The sequence below is a fragment of the Aquila chrysaetos genome, chromosome 11, assembly GCF_900496995.4.
Source record: "Aquila chrysaetos chrysaetos chromosome 11, bAquChr1.4, whole genome shotgun sequence".
Classification (NCBI taxonomy): domain Eukaryota; kingdom Metazoa; phylum Chordata; class Aves; order Accipitriformes; family Accipitridae; genus Aquila; species Aquila chrysaetos.
The window spans coordinates 29,243,357-29,256,660 of NC_044014.1; the positions used below are offsets into that span (position 1 = coordinate 29,243,357).

General features: G+C 38.1%; 1 protein-coding gene across 11 annotated transcripts; it reads right to left on the bottom strand.

The window, feature by feature from the left end:
• Positions 1–3,938: 3,938 nt before the first annotated feature.
• Positions 3,939–13,202, bottom strand: DYDC1 (DPY30 domain containing 1). 11 transcript variants are annotated; one of them, XM_030031596.2, is made up of 8 exons: positions 11,616–11,949; positions 10,922–11,074; positions 10,701–10,823; positions 8,874–8,954; positions 7,830–7,922; positions 6,183–6,241; positions 5,962–6,002; positions 3,939–5,257 (listed from the first exon to the last, which is right to left on the bottom strand). In XM_030031596.2, exons 2-6 carry the CDS (start codon positions 11,066–11,068, stop codon positions 6,188–6,190), a joined length of 498 nt encoding a protein of 165 aa, XP_029887456.1. In that variant the 5' UTR covers positions 11,069–11,074; positions 11,616–11,949; the 3' UTR covers positions 3,939–5,257; positions 5,962–6,002; positions 6,183–6,187. The 11 variants fall into 11 exon arrangements, with proteins under 11 accessions (XP_029887456.1, XP_029887455.1, XP_029887451.1 ...); XM_030031595.2 differs by having other exon boundaries at positions 3,939–6,002; XM_030031591.2 differs by lacking the exon at positions 11,616–11,949 and adding an exon at positions 13,041–13,202 and having other exon boundaries at positions 3,939–6,241.
• Between the last annotated feature and the right edge of the window lie 102 nt (positions 13,203–13,304).

Below are 13,304 nucleotides of genomic sequence, written 5' to 3' on the forward strand. Positions count from 1 at the left end.
TATAGGTCGGTCTGTATTCTTCTGGGGTTTTTTTGTGCCAAGCAAAGCTTGGGCAAATTCTAAGACAGATTCATACATCATGTAACTATGCTGAGTTTCCAAGTGATAGTTCAAAAAAACCCCAAACCTAGAGAAGTCACATAAGAAGGGTAAGGGAAATATGTGTTTGAGTTAACAGTGGCCTACATCTGAGCAGTAGTGAAAATATTTATCCTAAAGATATTAAGAGATCAGTGTCTATAAAAACATGATCTATTGAGATAAGAGAATTCGTGTTTCAGAGGGATGACTGATTATAGTTCTTGCCAAGAAACCTAAGTAGTTTTAAAATACAAGCAAATACAATAACCCTTAACTCAAGCCCAAGTGAGAAACAAAATAGTGATGCATTTTTTCTATAGGCTCCACTTAGATACATATGGACACTGAAAAAATGTTGAAGAACAGCTGTCTCAGAACTTCACAGCAGTCCCAGCCCCCAAAATTTTCAGCTGTCAGTGCCTAAGGGTAACTTTTCAGTGCAGCTAGGTTTACAATGAAACAAACAACAGATCCTGTTTCCAGGGTTACAATTATCGGCTAAATAAATAGCATTTTTTAAACTTATCTACGAAACACATCAGTGGCAAAACCGCAATTGCTTAAGATAATAATGAACCAAATACAGGTGTGTCTGCATGCAGCCAGTCATTTCTGGAAGAAAGTACATTTAGGAGGTGGAGTAGAAATGAAGCAGAATGATTGGAGAAGCCCAACACACTCCCAGGAATGTGACTTGAAACTGAGCAAAGGGGAGCTGCAGTGCCCCTTTGCTGCAATGGGAATGATTTATTATCTGAATGCTTCCTCTCTCCCTCTCTCCCCCTCTCTTCACAATTAATCTCTTTTTATTTCTGCAGTATCTTTCCCTACATGTAGCTTGAGTCAATCAATTCTCTCATGTTTTAATATTAAATATATTAAAAGTTTAATAAATAGGAGACAGCTTCTCAGAGGTAGAACTCATGCTCATGCTAGTAGAGAACTCAATCCTCTTACAGTTTCAACCACAGGGTTTTCAGCAACTTCAATGAGAACAAAATTGAGATCCTTGGAAGACTACTTCCTCAGTGCACCAAAAAATGTTTTGCTTCAAATTTTTTTCAGAAACAAAACAACAACAATCAGCTCTATTATAGAGCTGAAAATATGGTTCAGTTCATTAAGAAAAACAGACTGAGCAAGATACTTTCTCCTCCTCCCCCAGAAAAAGCTAATTTCTTTACCTGGAATCTGCTACTACATCTAAATTATAGAGAAACCACTGAGTAAAATAATTTATTTTGTCCAGAAAACAATTTGCTTCTTGCATCAAACTAAAAAATAACATATTTTTCACACTTACTTTCCCAAGATTATGGGGGGGGGGAGTCTTTTGTAATAGCAACTTCTGTTGAGATCCATGAATAACTACATGCAGAAAGTGGCAAAATCTCCTTGGAGAGTTTGTTAAAAGATTCCTAAACCTTCTAAATACTCCTTAGAGAGAGTAAGATTATTCAGATAACTTTGGTGTGATATTCCTAAATATCAGTGTTTTTTTTCTAGAACAAACCCAAGCTTCACATCATCATTCAGAGTACATTGAAATTTTAAATTATGCCAGATGCAAAATGGGGAAGAGTTTTGATTTTTAGTGAAGTTTATATTTCTGTGTCAGTACAGAGACATCAATCCAGCCTTTGTAATGGATAACAACTCAGCTAAGATTAACCAAGAGGCAAAAGGCAACCATCTGTACTTACTACATTACTTGACCGTTTGCCTCTGGATTTACTTTCAGGTGATAATACAAACATGCTTAGTATTAATAATAAAATGGTTTAACATAAGCACTTTTTTCTTTTTTTTTTTTGCATCCCCCTCAATTAACTCATGTTGATATAGTCAAAATACTAACTAAGGAACTGGTCATCTCAATTTTTTTCAAAATGGCAATTGATTTTGGGTGCCCTACAACTAAAGATAAAATGGAAGCACTCAGCATCTCCACACAGGCCCTAGTGAATGTAATTTTTTATGACATAGCATCGTCTAGAATAACTTACTTCAAATAAAATATAGTAGTATAAATGACAACAATTCTGATCTCTAAGTTAAACAGTGATTTTGGTTTATGATAATAATTCTATGAGGTGCAGGTTAACAGGGAAGACCCACAGCATTTAAGTGGGATATACATCTGAGAGCTCTCAAATTCTGTGAATCAGTCTTCTGCTTCTTTTAAAAAGTTTTCTACACTGTGACAGCTTGATTAAATGGCACATTCCTCTACCTTGCCTTTCTTCCACTACTGTTAGCCCAATAATACCTACATAAATGTTTATAATAGTATAGCTTCTTCCATCATACGAATTGAAACAAATATACAAGTATAAAGCACAAAGACTGCATGAAGGTTTATAAAGGTAATGCCAGAAAACAAACAAAAGTAAAAAAACATCAAACAAGTGTACTGGTAAGATAATTTAAAAAGTAGATAAGTCCTTACCAGCAAATAACAGGTTTAGACTCTCTTTTCTAGCTGTAGTCAATAGACAACACTGTTCTTATCTAACCTAAGTACAGACAAAACTTCACAGAAGTACTGCAATTAATAGCTGACTTCAAATATGAGTAAACGGTATTAGCAAAGTTCAGAGGAATTCAATTTTACATTTAATCCACACTAATTCATCCAACTCTCATTACCATTAGCAAATTACTGTATAAAGCTTTTGCTTACAAAAAGATAAGTTAGTTCCTTTAGACTTTGAAGGAAAAATCATCCATCATAAGAAAGGGACTGCAGACTTAATAAAGCCTATTCTGTTAAAAGATAACATTAAAACATGCTTGCTGCAACATGTATTTCTCCTTCTAGGAGAAAAGCTTCTCCCATTGCAGAGCTGAGTTTCCATCTTTGTGAGCAAACTGATAGCTAATCTGATTCATTTTGTCCTATTCTGGGCTTCATATCTGTTTTCATCCTTCTGCTTCAGTATTGCTGGAATGAGAACAGCTGTGAATGGGCACGTTACTATCAGCACGTTCTTTGGAGGATCTGTACATGGGGTCTGATAGCAGCCTAAATAAGTCTGATCCTATTCTGAAGAAAGGAAAAATGACAATTTCATAAATCTTCTGTCAGTATGTAGCACCTTATTTTCAGCAACATTTTCCATCATCTGCCTCTGAATTCCACCTTCTTCATTCCACAAAAGTGTATTCAAAGGGAGTCTAAGCTGTAGCTGAAGTTACATTAGGTAATTGCATTTTTTTTTCAATATGTGACTTCAGATTTTTATGCAGAGGTTAAATTGTATTAACACTTCTGAAATCACATCACATGCAGTAACAATAAAATAGTATCTTCTTCTCTGTTCTCTTCCTGTTCCAGGCTCTAGCTTGCTATGCTCCAAAGGTTAAAGTTCAGGAGGAGAAGCCAAAGATGATTTTAAGCTGCCTTAATTTCCCTCCAGGCGTAGACACCCAAGCAGAAGTCATCTCTGTTGTGAACTACGTTTCCAAGTTACCTACAGACTGCTTTGCACCTTAAGAAAGCACTGAGCCAAGAATTGTTTACCCTCTGGCCCCATATCTAACATAAGAATTCCTATAAAGCTGTAGAAGGTGATCAATGCACCAGGTCTATGCACATCAAATCCTGAAAAAACGGGAATTCCTATAAATAACATTTGAACAACTTATGTCTTCTGTACATAATGTAACAGCAAAGGAATAGGTAAATTGGAATCTACCATTTTATTTTGACCCTTGCTAAGCAATTTTCTGATAGCAGTTTCCATCCAAAAATTCAATTCCTATCTAGAAAGAGAATGTGGAATACAAACTGCAGGATCACAAAGAAAAAGTCACAGTTAAAAAATAAGCTGAAACAAAATGACAAACAAAAGTTGTAGTTTTCATGGGTTGTTACTGACAGAGCCGCCAGTGTGTTTATTTAGGATGCACTCTAGTGGACACACATATAACAAAATCAAAGAAAGATACAAATGTTACAAAAAGATAGAAAATGAAAGCCACATGTTGAAAGTAGTAATTAGAATTATTTACTAGCATGTTTTAAAATACTGCCTTATAACTTGAACATATTTTCTAATTAAATATGAAGGCTGTATGAAGGCTGAAATTTTCATAGTCAACATGATTGTCCAATCATGTAACATGTAAATGGACACAAGTTACTTATTATTTTTTTTAAAAATTTAATCTAAATAACAAGATCCAGTTATACATACTGGCTCAAAAGGGAAACTCCATCTATTTATCCAGTCACTCAATCCCTTTGAGATTGTCACAAGAAGCTGCTGTGCATACAGTGTTAATAGGTGTAACTAGAACTGTAGTACCTTAAAATGCAGCCTTAAAATGACACTGTTTTAATGGTTACTCATAAATATAATCATAAACTGTGACAAAATCCGTTTACTGGAATATCAACCATAAGGGTATATTCATTCCACAGAAAAGCTTCTTGACTGTCATGGAAATTGCAAACCTACACCAATGCAGAATAAATGTAGATAGCAAATCCTGACCACCTAGTCACAAAAGTAGTTCCATTTTTCATTACTTAAAAAGTTACACAAACATTTCTAAATATTTATATCTGGAAAGTGACATTTTTCTCTTTTGATTTTAAGGATGTTCATATAAGACATACCAATCAACAATGTCTAAAAAGCAATATGGCAATAAAGAGGGCAACAGGACTTCTTTAATAAATGTACTTTATTATTTTTAAGGGAAAAATAATATATTACTATACTAGAAATCAATAGTGCTCACCATTTTAAAAATTGGTAGGATTATGCCTAGTATGAGCTACATGAACAGAACAAGTTAGAGCATAAAAATATTTATTACATGATTGACCTTTGCCTGTTGGGTATGTAGATATTTTTAAGTTTGCCAAAGATAGCGAAACCCTTAAAGCTAACTGTAATATAAACACATTAAAGTGAAATTATCCCCAAAATCTCTTTTATCCCAAAACTGAAGAATGCAGTGTATGCACTAACTATGCACTGAATTTGTAATGAAGAGTATTTTCATTGCACAATATTGGCAATGACTAAGTGTTAATTGTCCAACTAACCTGTATTATTGGAAGACACTGAGATGCAAAGGCCTGTTTTAGCCAAGAAGTGTAGGATTTCTTAATGCTGGTGTCTTTTCTATTTATAACGAACAGACATGGAACATTCTTGACAACCTGTACCAAGATATCAGTGATTACAGAAATTTGTCCTTATAAAAATTAATGCAGTCTTTAAGAATTATAAAACTTATTTTTATAGATAAATATGGATCAAGCTAAATGTCCTTCCAATTTTTATTAGAAGTGAAGCTTTGAGAACTTATAATGGTAGTTACTGAAGACAACAGAGATGTAATTTATTGATTTCCAAATTCAAGGCAAAAGCAGAAAAGATTATTTTAAGACTTGACTAATTAAAACTCTTATGCAGACACTTGCAGCTCACCTAATACCACACAATAACCAGAAAAGGTTATTATAAAGCCTAGAGCAAACACCTAGTGTTACAGAAAGCACCTCATGATTTCCAAGACAGACAAGATCTTTTAGGACATCTGTCTACGCAGTCACACACAGTTCAATTTCTCTCTTCCAGATAAATTGGAAAATCTTCCGATTTGATTTTTGCATCTAGTTTGATGTGCAGAACTCTCTCCACACCTTCTAATCTGTAGATCACTCCCTCTTTCTATCAGAAATCATTCAAATTCTTGGAAAATCCTTTTTCAATAATCTTTTATTCTTTTAATATTGATTAAAATTATCATATTGTAGCCTGTACTCCAAAATAATCTTGACACATTAATTATATCTGTAATTATTACGGTTACATGTCAAGAATCAAGGGACAATAAGTAGAAAATATATTTACTGCTTACATTTCAGTTGCAGTTTTCTTCCTCTGAGTCAGCTCTGCTAGCTACAATGATTTAAGAACAAAAAGGAAGCATCACATGCCAGAATTAACAGACTTTATACAAACACTCAGAAAGCACAGAAACTGAAACAAAAGGTATGTAAATCAGTTCTATATATAAAATACATAAATTAAGATATTACACTTCAGGATCAGCAAGTAATGAGTAGAAAATATATTTACTGCTTTCAGATCAGTTGGGAACTTTCTTGTTCTGCTTCTGCCATGAGATCTGTTATACCCTAAAAAACAAAAAATAACTTCTATCAGTTGCCAGCATTAACTGAACTTTGCAAAAAGTAAAAAAGAGGAGAAAAGAAAAAGAAAAAACTCAGTGAAAGACAAGTTGGTATTCATCAATATAATTATGTATTCTTCCATTCAGTGAAATGCGATGAAGTTTATCACCAGACTTCTATTATAAAATCCAGCAGGTCTGGATAAAGTACTATGATACTGAGAGCAGTATAGTTTCAATAGTACAAGTCTATATATTTTCATTTTATTGACCTGTTCTTAATTTGTAGTTTAATTCAACAAACATCACCGTAAAACCTGAAATAACATCACCAAAGGCCAATGTAATCCAACTTTAAATGACTTTAGGCATGAAAACTTGGAAGCTGGCACATACAAGAAGAAGCAGGTAAGTTTACTACTCATGTTCACTTCTGGTTTTGCAATTCACTTATTTAAGAACACATAAAATAGGCCTGAAGCCTCAAGAATACTTTTTAATATGTAATTATCAGAAAATTGTAAAAATTGGGGCTATAGGAGATTTTGAGAACTCATCTGATTTACCCTGGTAAAAAAACACCTGTGAAAATCTGACCCTAAGTACAGTCATAATTATGTTCATAAATATATTTAAAGAATACTTATAAAACAGGCTGTTATTAAAGTAACCTTAAGCATAAAGCATATTATTAAGGCTAATAAAGGAAAAAGGGTTCTGATAATGATGTACTAAAACTAGTATATCAAAATCTCAAGTCATACCACTTTGAATACTCTAACTGGAAAAAGTCGGACCGTACCAATATCTTTATGACCGGTGAATACTCATAAAGCTGATTTCACAGGAGTTGGCATCATCTGTTAAACGTACTGCCATGCCTTACAATAAATAAAGGCTGATTCATGTTCTCTCATTTCCCTGGACTGTCAAGTATAAAAGGAATTTAAAAAAAAAAAAAAAAAGCTGGGCATAGAAGATAGCTGAGGATCACAGCATAGAGCCATAGTTGTAGTACTGAAAGCAGTACATTCATCTTGGCACAGGGCTCAGATAACCTGATTCTCAGCAGGCCCCAGCCTTAGTGAGCACTGTGTGTCCTTAGTATCTGGTGTTATATGTTAAATGTTTGCTCAGATATCTCTGCACAAGAGTACATTCTTCTGCACAAAAAATATACTTCATACCAACCAGAAAAATATAAATTACTTCAATCACTCAAAAGTGAGTAATCTTTTGTAATTTAGTACATGTTGTACATGACTATCTGTTCACATGGCAAAGGAAGGCTGCCTCCTCTCTGAGAATATTCATATTTTCATTTGTAATGCACCTGAATACAAAAGGGCATTTTAAATCTTGAAGATTTAGTCAGCCAACACCACACAGTCTTTTAGAATGGCTTAACTTGCACCAGAGAACAGGCTATGGGCAGTTTGGAAGTTGTGGCCAAAATACCATCCTTTAAAACCATAGGAAAGAACCAGCACAGTCTTAACTGCAACAGTTTTAACCTTTGATATGTCAGTGCAGAAAAGCAAATCTGTAAGAATCAATCATTTATAATCTCCCTGTTCTTTCTAAACACTTACCTCAAACTGTCCATTCTCATCTAGCTCCTCAACTCTGGTCAAATTAGGTGCTCCAAGTCTATCTGTAAGTTCAGCTATCGTCTTTTCATTTTCCTATGGTAATGAAAACCAGTTTTCAGTTAAAAGTATTCCATGTCATGAATAATTATCTACAGAGAATATTTCAGACATGTTAAAATGACATTATGTATTAATATAAAGAGGTACTTTAGATGCATGCTATACAAACGTGTTAGTATATGAGTATGGTCTTTGTATGCTTGTTAAGACTATTTTTATCAGTTTTTTTTAAATAACAGGAATTTTGGTTTAAATTTCTATATATTCATTTTTTCTGTCACTTTAATACTGTCATCTTTCTACAATTATGTTCTGTCGGTATTTTAACAGTGGTCTAAAAATGTACATATCTCTAAAATATGATGTGCTCCATGTAAATGTAAGAGATACTCACATTTAAAAGCTTTATTGAGATAAGCATGCCAATTATCAGTGTATGTTTTTACTGAAATAGCATTAAAATACCATACATTTACATGGACATCTGTATACGCACTCTTCTGTTAGTATAAATTCCTGTGCACCAGGAAGATCTCACAATCAAGAGGCATCCCAATTCCAATCCACAGTTCCTTTTCCAGGCACAGCAAATGGACTTTGTGCTGGCACACTGTAAAGCATTACTGCCTAGACACTTAAATTAGACATGCTTAAGTTATAATACTTTCTCATAAATACCATCAAGGAACGTGAAAGCATCAACTAAGCTGACCTTAGGCTAAATTTTGCAATAAATTTATGCTCTGTTCTGAATATAAACTAAATAAACCTAATAGAACAGACCAAAACTCAAGTATAAAACCCAGACTGGAAGCAAGGTGTTAGACATTCTTCCCCCATTTTAACTTTTTTTTTTTTTTTTTAATTATGTGTTAGTTCAACACCCATGGGCTTCTGCCTTGTGTTTCATATTTAGTGCCTCCACCTGGCAAAGACAGCTGATTAACAGTACTTTCAAACCACTGACTAAGCTTTGGCTTAAACCTCTTGATCTTTCCTCTGCAACAGCATTTCGTCTTCTTCATTCTGCAGTTTCAACTCCTCACGTTCTTGTTCCAGCTGACCCTGCAGACAGTTTAAGAAAGGACAAATTAGAAGGAAAAGAACCACATTCATCTTCCCTACCCCATTGCTTACAATGTATTTCATGATTGCAATCTTAAATAAAATGAAAAAGGAAGCAGAAAACATAACTGCAATGTTAATAACATAAAGCCCTTTCAGTATTACCTAGCTCAACATTTTCATAGGTTTTAGACACACATGGATAGAAAGGCTTTACTGCCAAGAGGAAGAAGAAATAGACAACTGAAGTTAGTGTACACACTTAAGATACTGTCTCATTCCGCATGCTCTTTATCAGTCTATATTCATTATCTCCTATACTTCGGATTAAGTTCTTTGATACTTCATACAGTATCTAGCACAGACAGCTGAATCCATATAGAATCAAACTTACAGAAAAGGTTGGCAAGCAATGTCATTAACATTATTATCATCTTCATCAGCAACCTTTAATATTTCCAATCGGAAATATCTAATACAAAGTGTTTATTCTTTGTGAGCCAAGTCCTATTGCATCAAAACTTCAGAAACTGCATAATCTAACTGTTCACATTCAACAGCACTAAGGCCTAGAGAATACTGTTTGCTGTAGTGTTTTGTGAGCAGTTGCTATAAATATGGTCATATTGTAGTAACTAGTTTTCACATTCATTTTTGGTACATATAATCAAACCATGCCTGAGTACGTGACTATAGCCAAAATTGTGAGTTAGGTTAAAAAATGTGTCTAATGTGAGTATTGTTCAACATCTTTCCTGCAGTTTACATGAAATAACTTATTTAATTCTCTGTGAATTACCTCATATTCTTGTTTCCATTTACTATTTTAAATGACTCATGAAATCCTTAAGCACATAACTTTTGGTCTGCAAATTTGTAAAGTCCAAATTTAAAAAGTGCAAGTGAAATAGAATGAATGCACCTTACACTAGAACTGGGCTTAACAAGATCAGCACAGATTTAAAATTACTCTTGATTTTAACGTCGTGAAAGTCAGCCATGTAAAAAAATCCAGTCAGATAATGTCAACATTATCACAGCAACACTAAGGCTGTTACATGTGTGGTCAAATTCATATGACTCCTTTAAAAAGAACAGCTAGAAACACAGATATTATCTTTATTTCTCATATTCAAAGTCCATATAGCATAGGACTCAAATTGCTTCATACCAACAGAATGCTCAGGTAGCGAAGGAAAGAAAAAGGGACCTCATTGGATCACACTATACATACTGCTCACATACACAGTCTTCATTCATTGATTACCAACCATTTTCAGGACTCTGTAATTGTGTATACATTCTCATTAGCTTTTTTTGCATTACTGACGTTACATGGAAGTAGCTTCAGACAATGATTGGTTATTACTCCCAGGCCTCTTAGCAGGCCTGTCAAAAATTTTTGCAATGATTTCTAGCTTTATTTGCACCAGCTCTTGTTCATTATTAACTACAGATGATAGCCTACTTATTTTAAGTTACTTCTCATGTAAGTCTTAAATTGGTTGCTTTTTACCTTAGGCTTCTTCATTTTTTTTATAACATTTTACTGCATAGTATGTAAGTTTTTCTTCCCATGGGCTGACTAATCATTTCAGTTATTATTTAGAAAAATTAGATTAAAATACTTGTTTTATGCTACCTTCTGTCAAAATCATTATACAGAGATTAGAAGTATACAGAGAGCTACAAGATGCCACAGCATCATATACTATTTATAACTATCTATTATTAAGTATTATTAACCTGACGCTGTTCTTCAAGTTTCTGCTGAATCATTAGCTCTTCTTCCTTCATTTTTCTTAACATTTCGAGTTCTACCAGGGCCGCCTCCCGTTGTTGTTCCAGCTCAATTCTCTCCAGCATTCTCTATTTCAGAGGTAACACAGAATCAATTAAAAAAATAAAGAGGCATTAAATAGCATCAATTATATTGTCATGAATTTTTTTGCCCAAGATGGATCCACCTTTTTTTCTTCATCTAAGATTCTTCTGTAATTGTAAATCCAATGTGCCAGATACTCTATTGGATCTGCCGGCCGATGCTCTACAACCTCTGCCAGTCCCTTTTTCAAGCAACTTCCCAGGCATCTTTTCAGATACTGAGACTCCATTCACATCTACTGACAACAGACAGAGATTAGCCATCAATGTCAGAATTAAATTACGGTTTTTAAGAATTATTGCCTCAGGCACCAAATACTGAATATGACGTTACTCTTTTTATTAACCTGGCAATTAATAGAAGAAAGTTATTTAAATTTAATATTGGTTTAGTTCTTAAAAGCTCCAGTGATAGATCAGTTTCACCAAGCACTGCAGAAAAAGTACTCAATGCCTGCCCCCCCCCCCCCCCCCCCTTACTGTTTAGGCATGTAGAATTCAGAAACTGCTTGGAAATATACTGGTAATTCTAGGTCAGCACAATAGCAAAAAAACCACAACAGGACATAGGAAACTTCCAGACAGATATTTGAAGAACAGCGAAGTAGTTCTGTGAATGATTAAGGATAGGTTTTAGTATGAACTAACAAAGCGATCTTTAGGATACGTATGCAAGACCAGGGCCTGAAGCATTCACGCTATACAGTCAAGAAAGGCACAAATCTCTGTGCACACACAAGGTTTTACTGGCCCTGCGCCAGTAAACACGTAACACACCTGAAACGCGACTTCTGCAGGGCTGAAGAGACCCTTCACTTGCTGTCTGCGGGACTGAGCCCGCGTCGCGCAGCCCTGGCCCGGCGAAGGCAGCGGAGCGGATCCCTCGCTAGGAACGGCGCCCGTCGAGCAGCGGGTGCCCCTACAGACGCCGCGCAGCTCTGCGCCGCACGGCCCGACGGCAGGAGGGAAGCCAGGGCGTTTCACGCTGCCCGGTGTGAAATGCCGCGGATATAAAACCTCTCTCACCCTCCGCGTCCGCACCGGCTCCTGAGGTAGCGGGTCCCGAGCTAGCTGTCGGGGCCCCGAGAGCACTAGTAAGACCTTAATTGTCCCGACCGTTTTCACCTGGAGCCTCCACCCACGTCCTCTTGCCGCCGGACTCCATCTAAGCACAGGCTGGCGCCTTTACCTCCCGCCCCTCCCGCCCTGAGCTACGCGCTGGGCGGGCCTGTTCCCTGGCCCTGCTCCCGTTCGGCTTTCCTATTGGACCTGGAGCGTCACCCTGCCTCGCCCGGTGCTCCGCGGACTGTCGCTAGGACCCGGCGCTGTCGCCCCCCTGCCTCTGGCGCCGCGGGGCTGCGCGCTGTCGCTAAGGTAATTACCCGACCGCCCTCGGCTCCTCCCGCTCGCCTTCCCTCAGAGAGCGGCCCCGCTCCCGCTGCTCCCGGAGCCCCGGGACGGCAGACCCTCCCCGCTACCGACGGCCTGCCTCCGGCCCAACGGCGGCTGGGCGCCTCTCCACCCGCTCCGGGGCCGCGGCAGCCGCAACGGCGCCCTGCGCGGAGAGGCTGTGGCGAGGCGCGCGCCGCCACACAACGCGCTGGGTTGCTAAGCGACACCGCTCGCGGGCGCACCGCGACCTCCACGTCGCCGGCAGGAGGCACGCGATTGGAGGAAAGGCGGGGCGGGGCCGGGTGGGCGGTGCCAGCCACCGCCCCGAGGGGAGCGGGAGGTGGGTGCCCGGGGGCGGCGCCCGGCAGCCGCCTCCGACGCGGGAGCCCTGTGAGCCCCGGCGGGGGGCTGAGGCACCGACGGGCGGCGCAGCGATACAGCCGAAACGGGGCGTCCGCTACCGGTCCCTGGGGACGCGGTGGGGTCTTCCTAGGGACAAACCCACTTGAAATGCGTTTAAGGCCATCTCTCCGTGAACGGTTTCCTCCCGTAACAGACGGGGTGTCCACAAAAACGAAAACCCGCCGTCAGTCGGTGCCGGATGCAGCCAACCGGCAACGTACAGATCCCTCCTGACGAACGTGGAGATTAAATCAGTCTCTGTGTGTGTGTGTGTGTGTGTGTGAGTATAAATACATACACTCTGGTAGAAAGCGTAGAAAGCAATTTAGGGGAGAAAGATGGTGGAATTTTAGCAGAAGGAACCTGAGCTAACACTGAATACAGATTTTGCGGCCAAGTGGAGGGCACCTTTTCAAACAAAGCGGTGGTCTCCCATGCTTGCAGTTAAGACTTCCAGCATTACAGCAGAGCGATCTTTTCTCCTCGTAGACAAAGTTCTCGGCTGACGTTCACCTCGGACTTGGCCAGCTGTTTGTTTCACCGGCCACTCTTAATCAGGTATTAAAAAACCGCAAGTGATCGCAGCCGAAAGCGTTAATTCGGTGTCCGTATTCATCCTGCAGCTTAGCTGCACTAACGTTATCGTGGTCTTTCCCTAGCAGAAACGAAAGG

Coding starts and splice junctions, on each gene's coding strand:
- DYDC1 (XM_030031591.2), bottom strand. CDS start 11,068: ATGGAGTCTCAGTATCTGAAAAGATGCCTGGGAAGTTGCTTGAAAAAG. Junction 10,824..10,921: donor TCTTAGATGAAGAAAAAAAG/GTGGATCCATCT, acceptor CCTCTGAAATAG/AGAATGCTGGAGAGAATTGA. Junction 7,923..8,873: donor TGCAGAGGAAAGATCAAGAG/GTTTAAGCCAAA, acceptor TCATTACCATAG/GAAAATGAAAAGACGATAGC.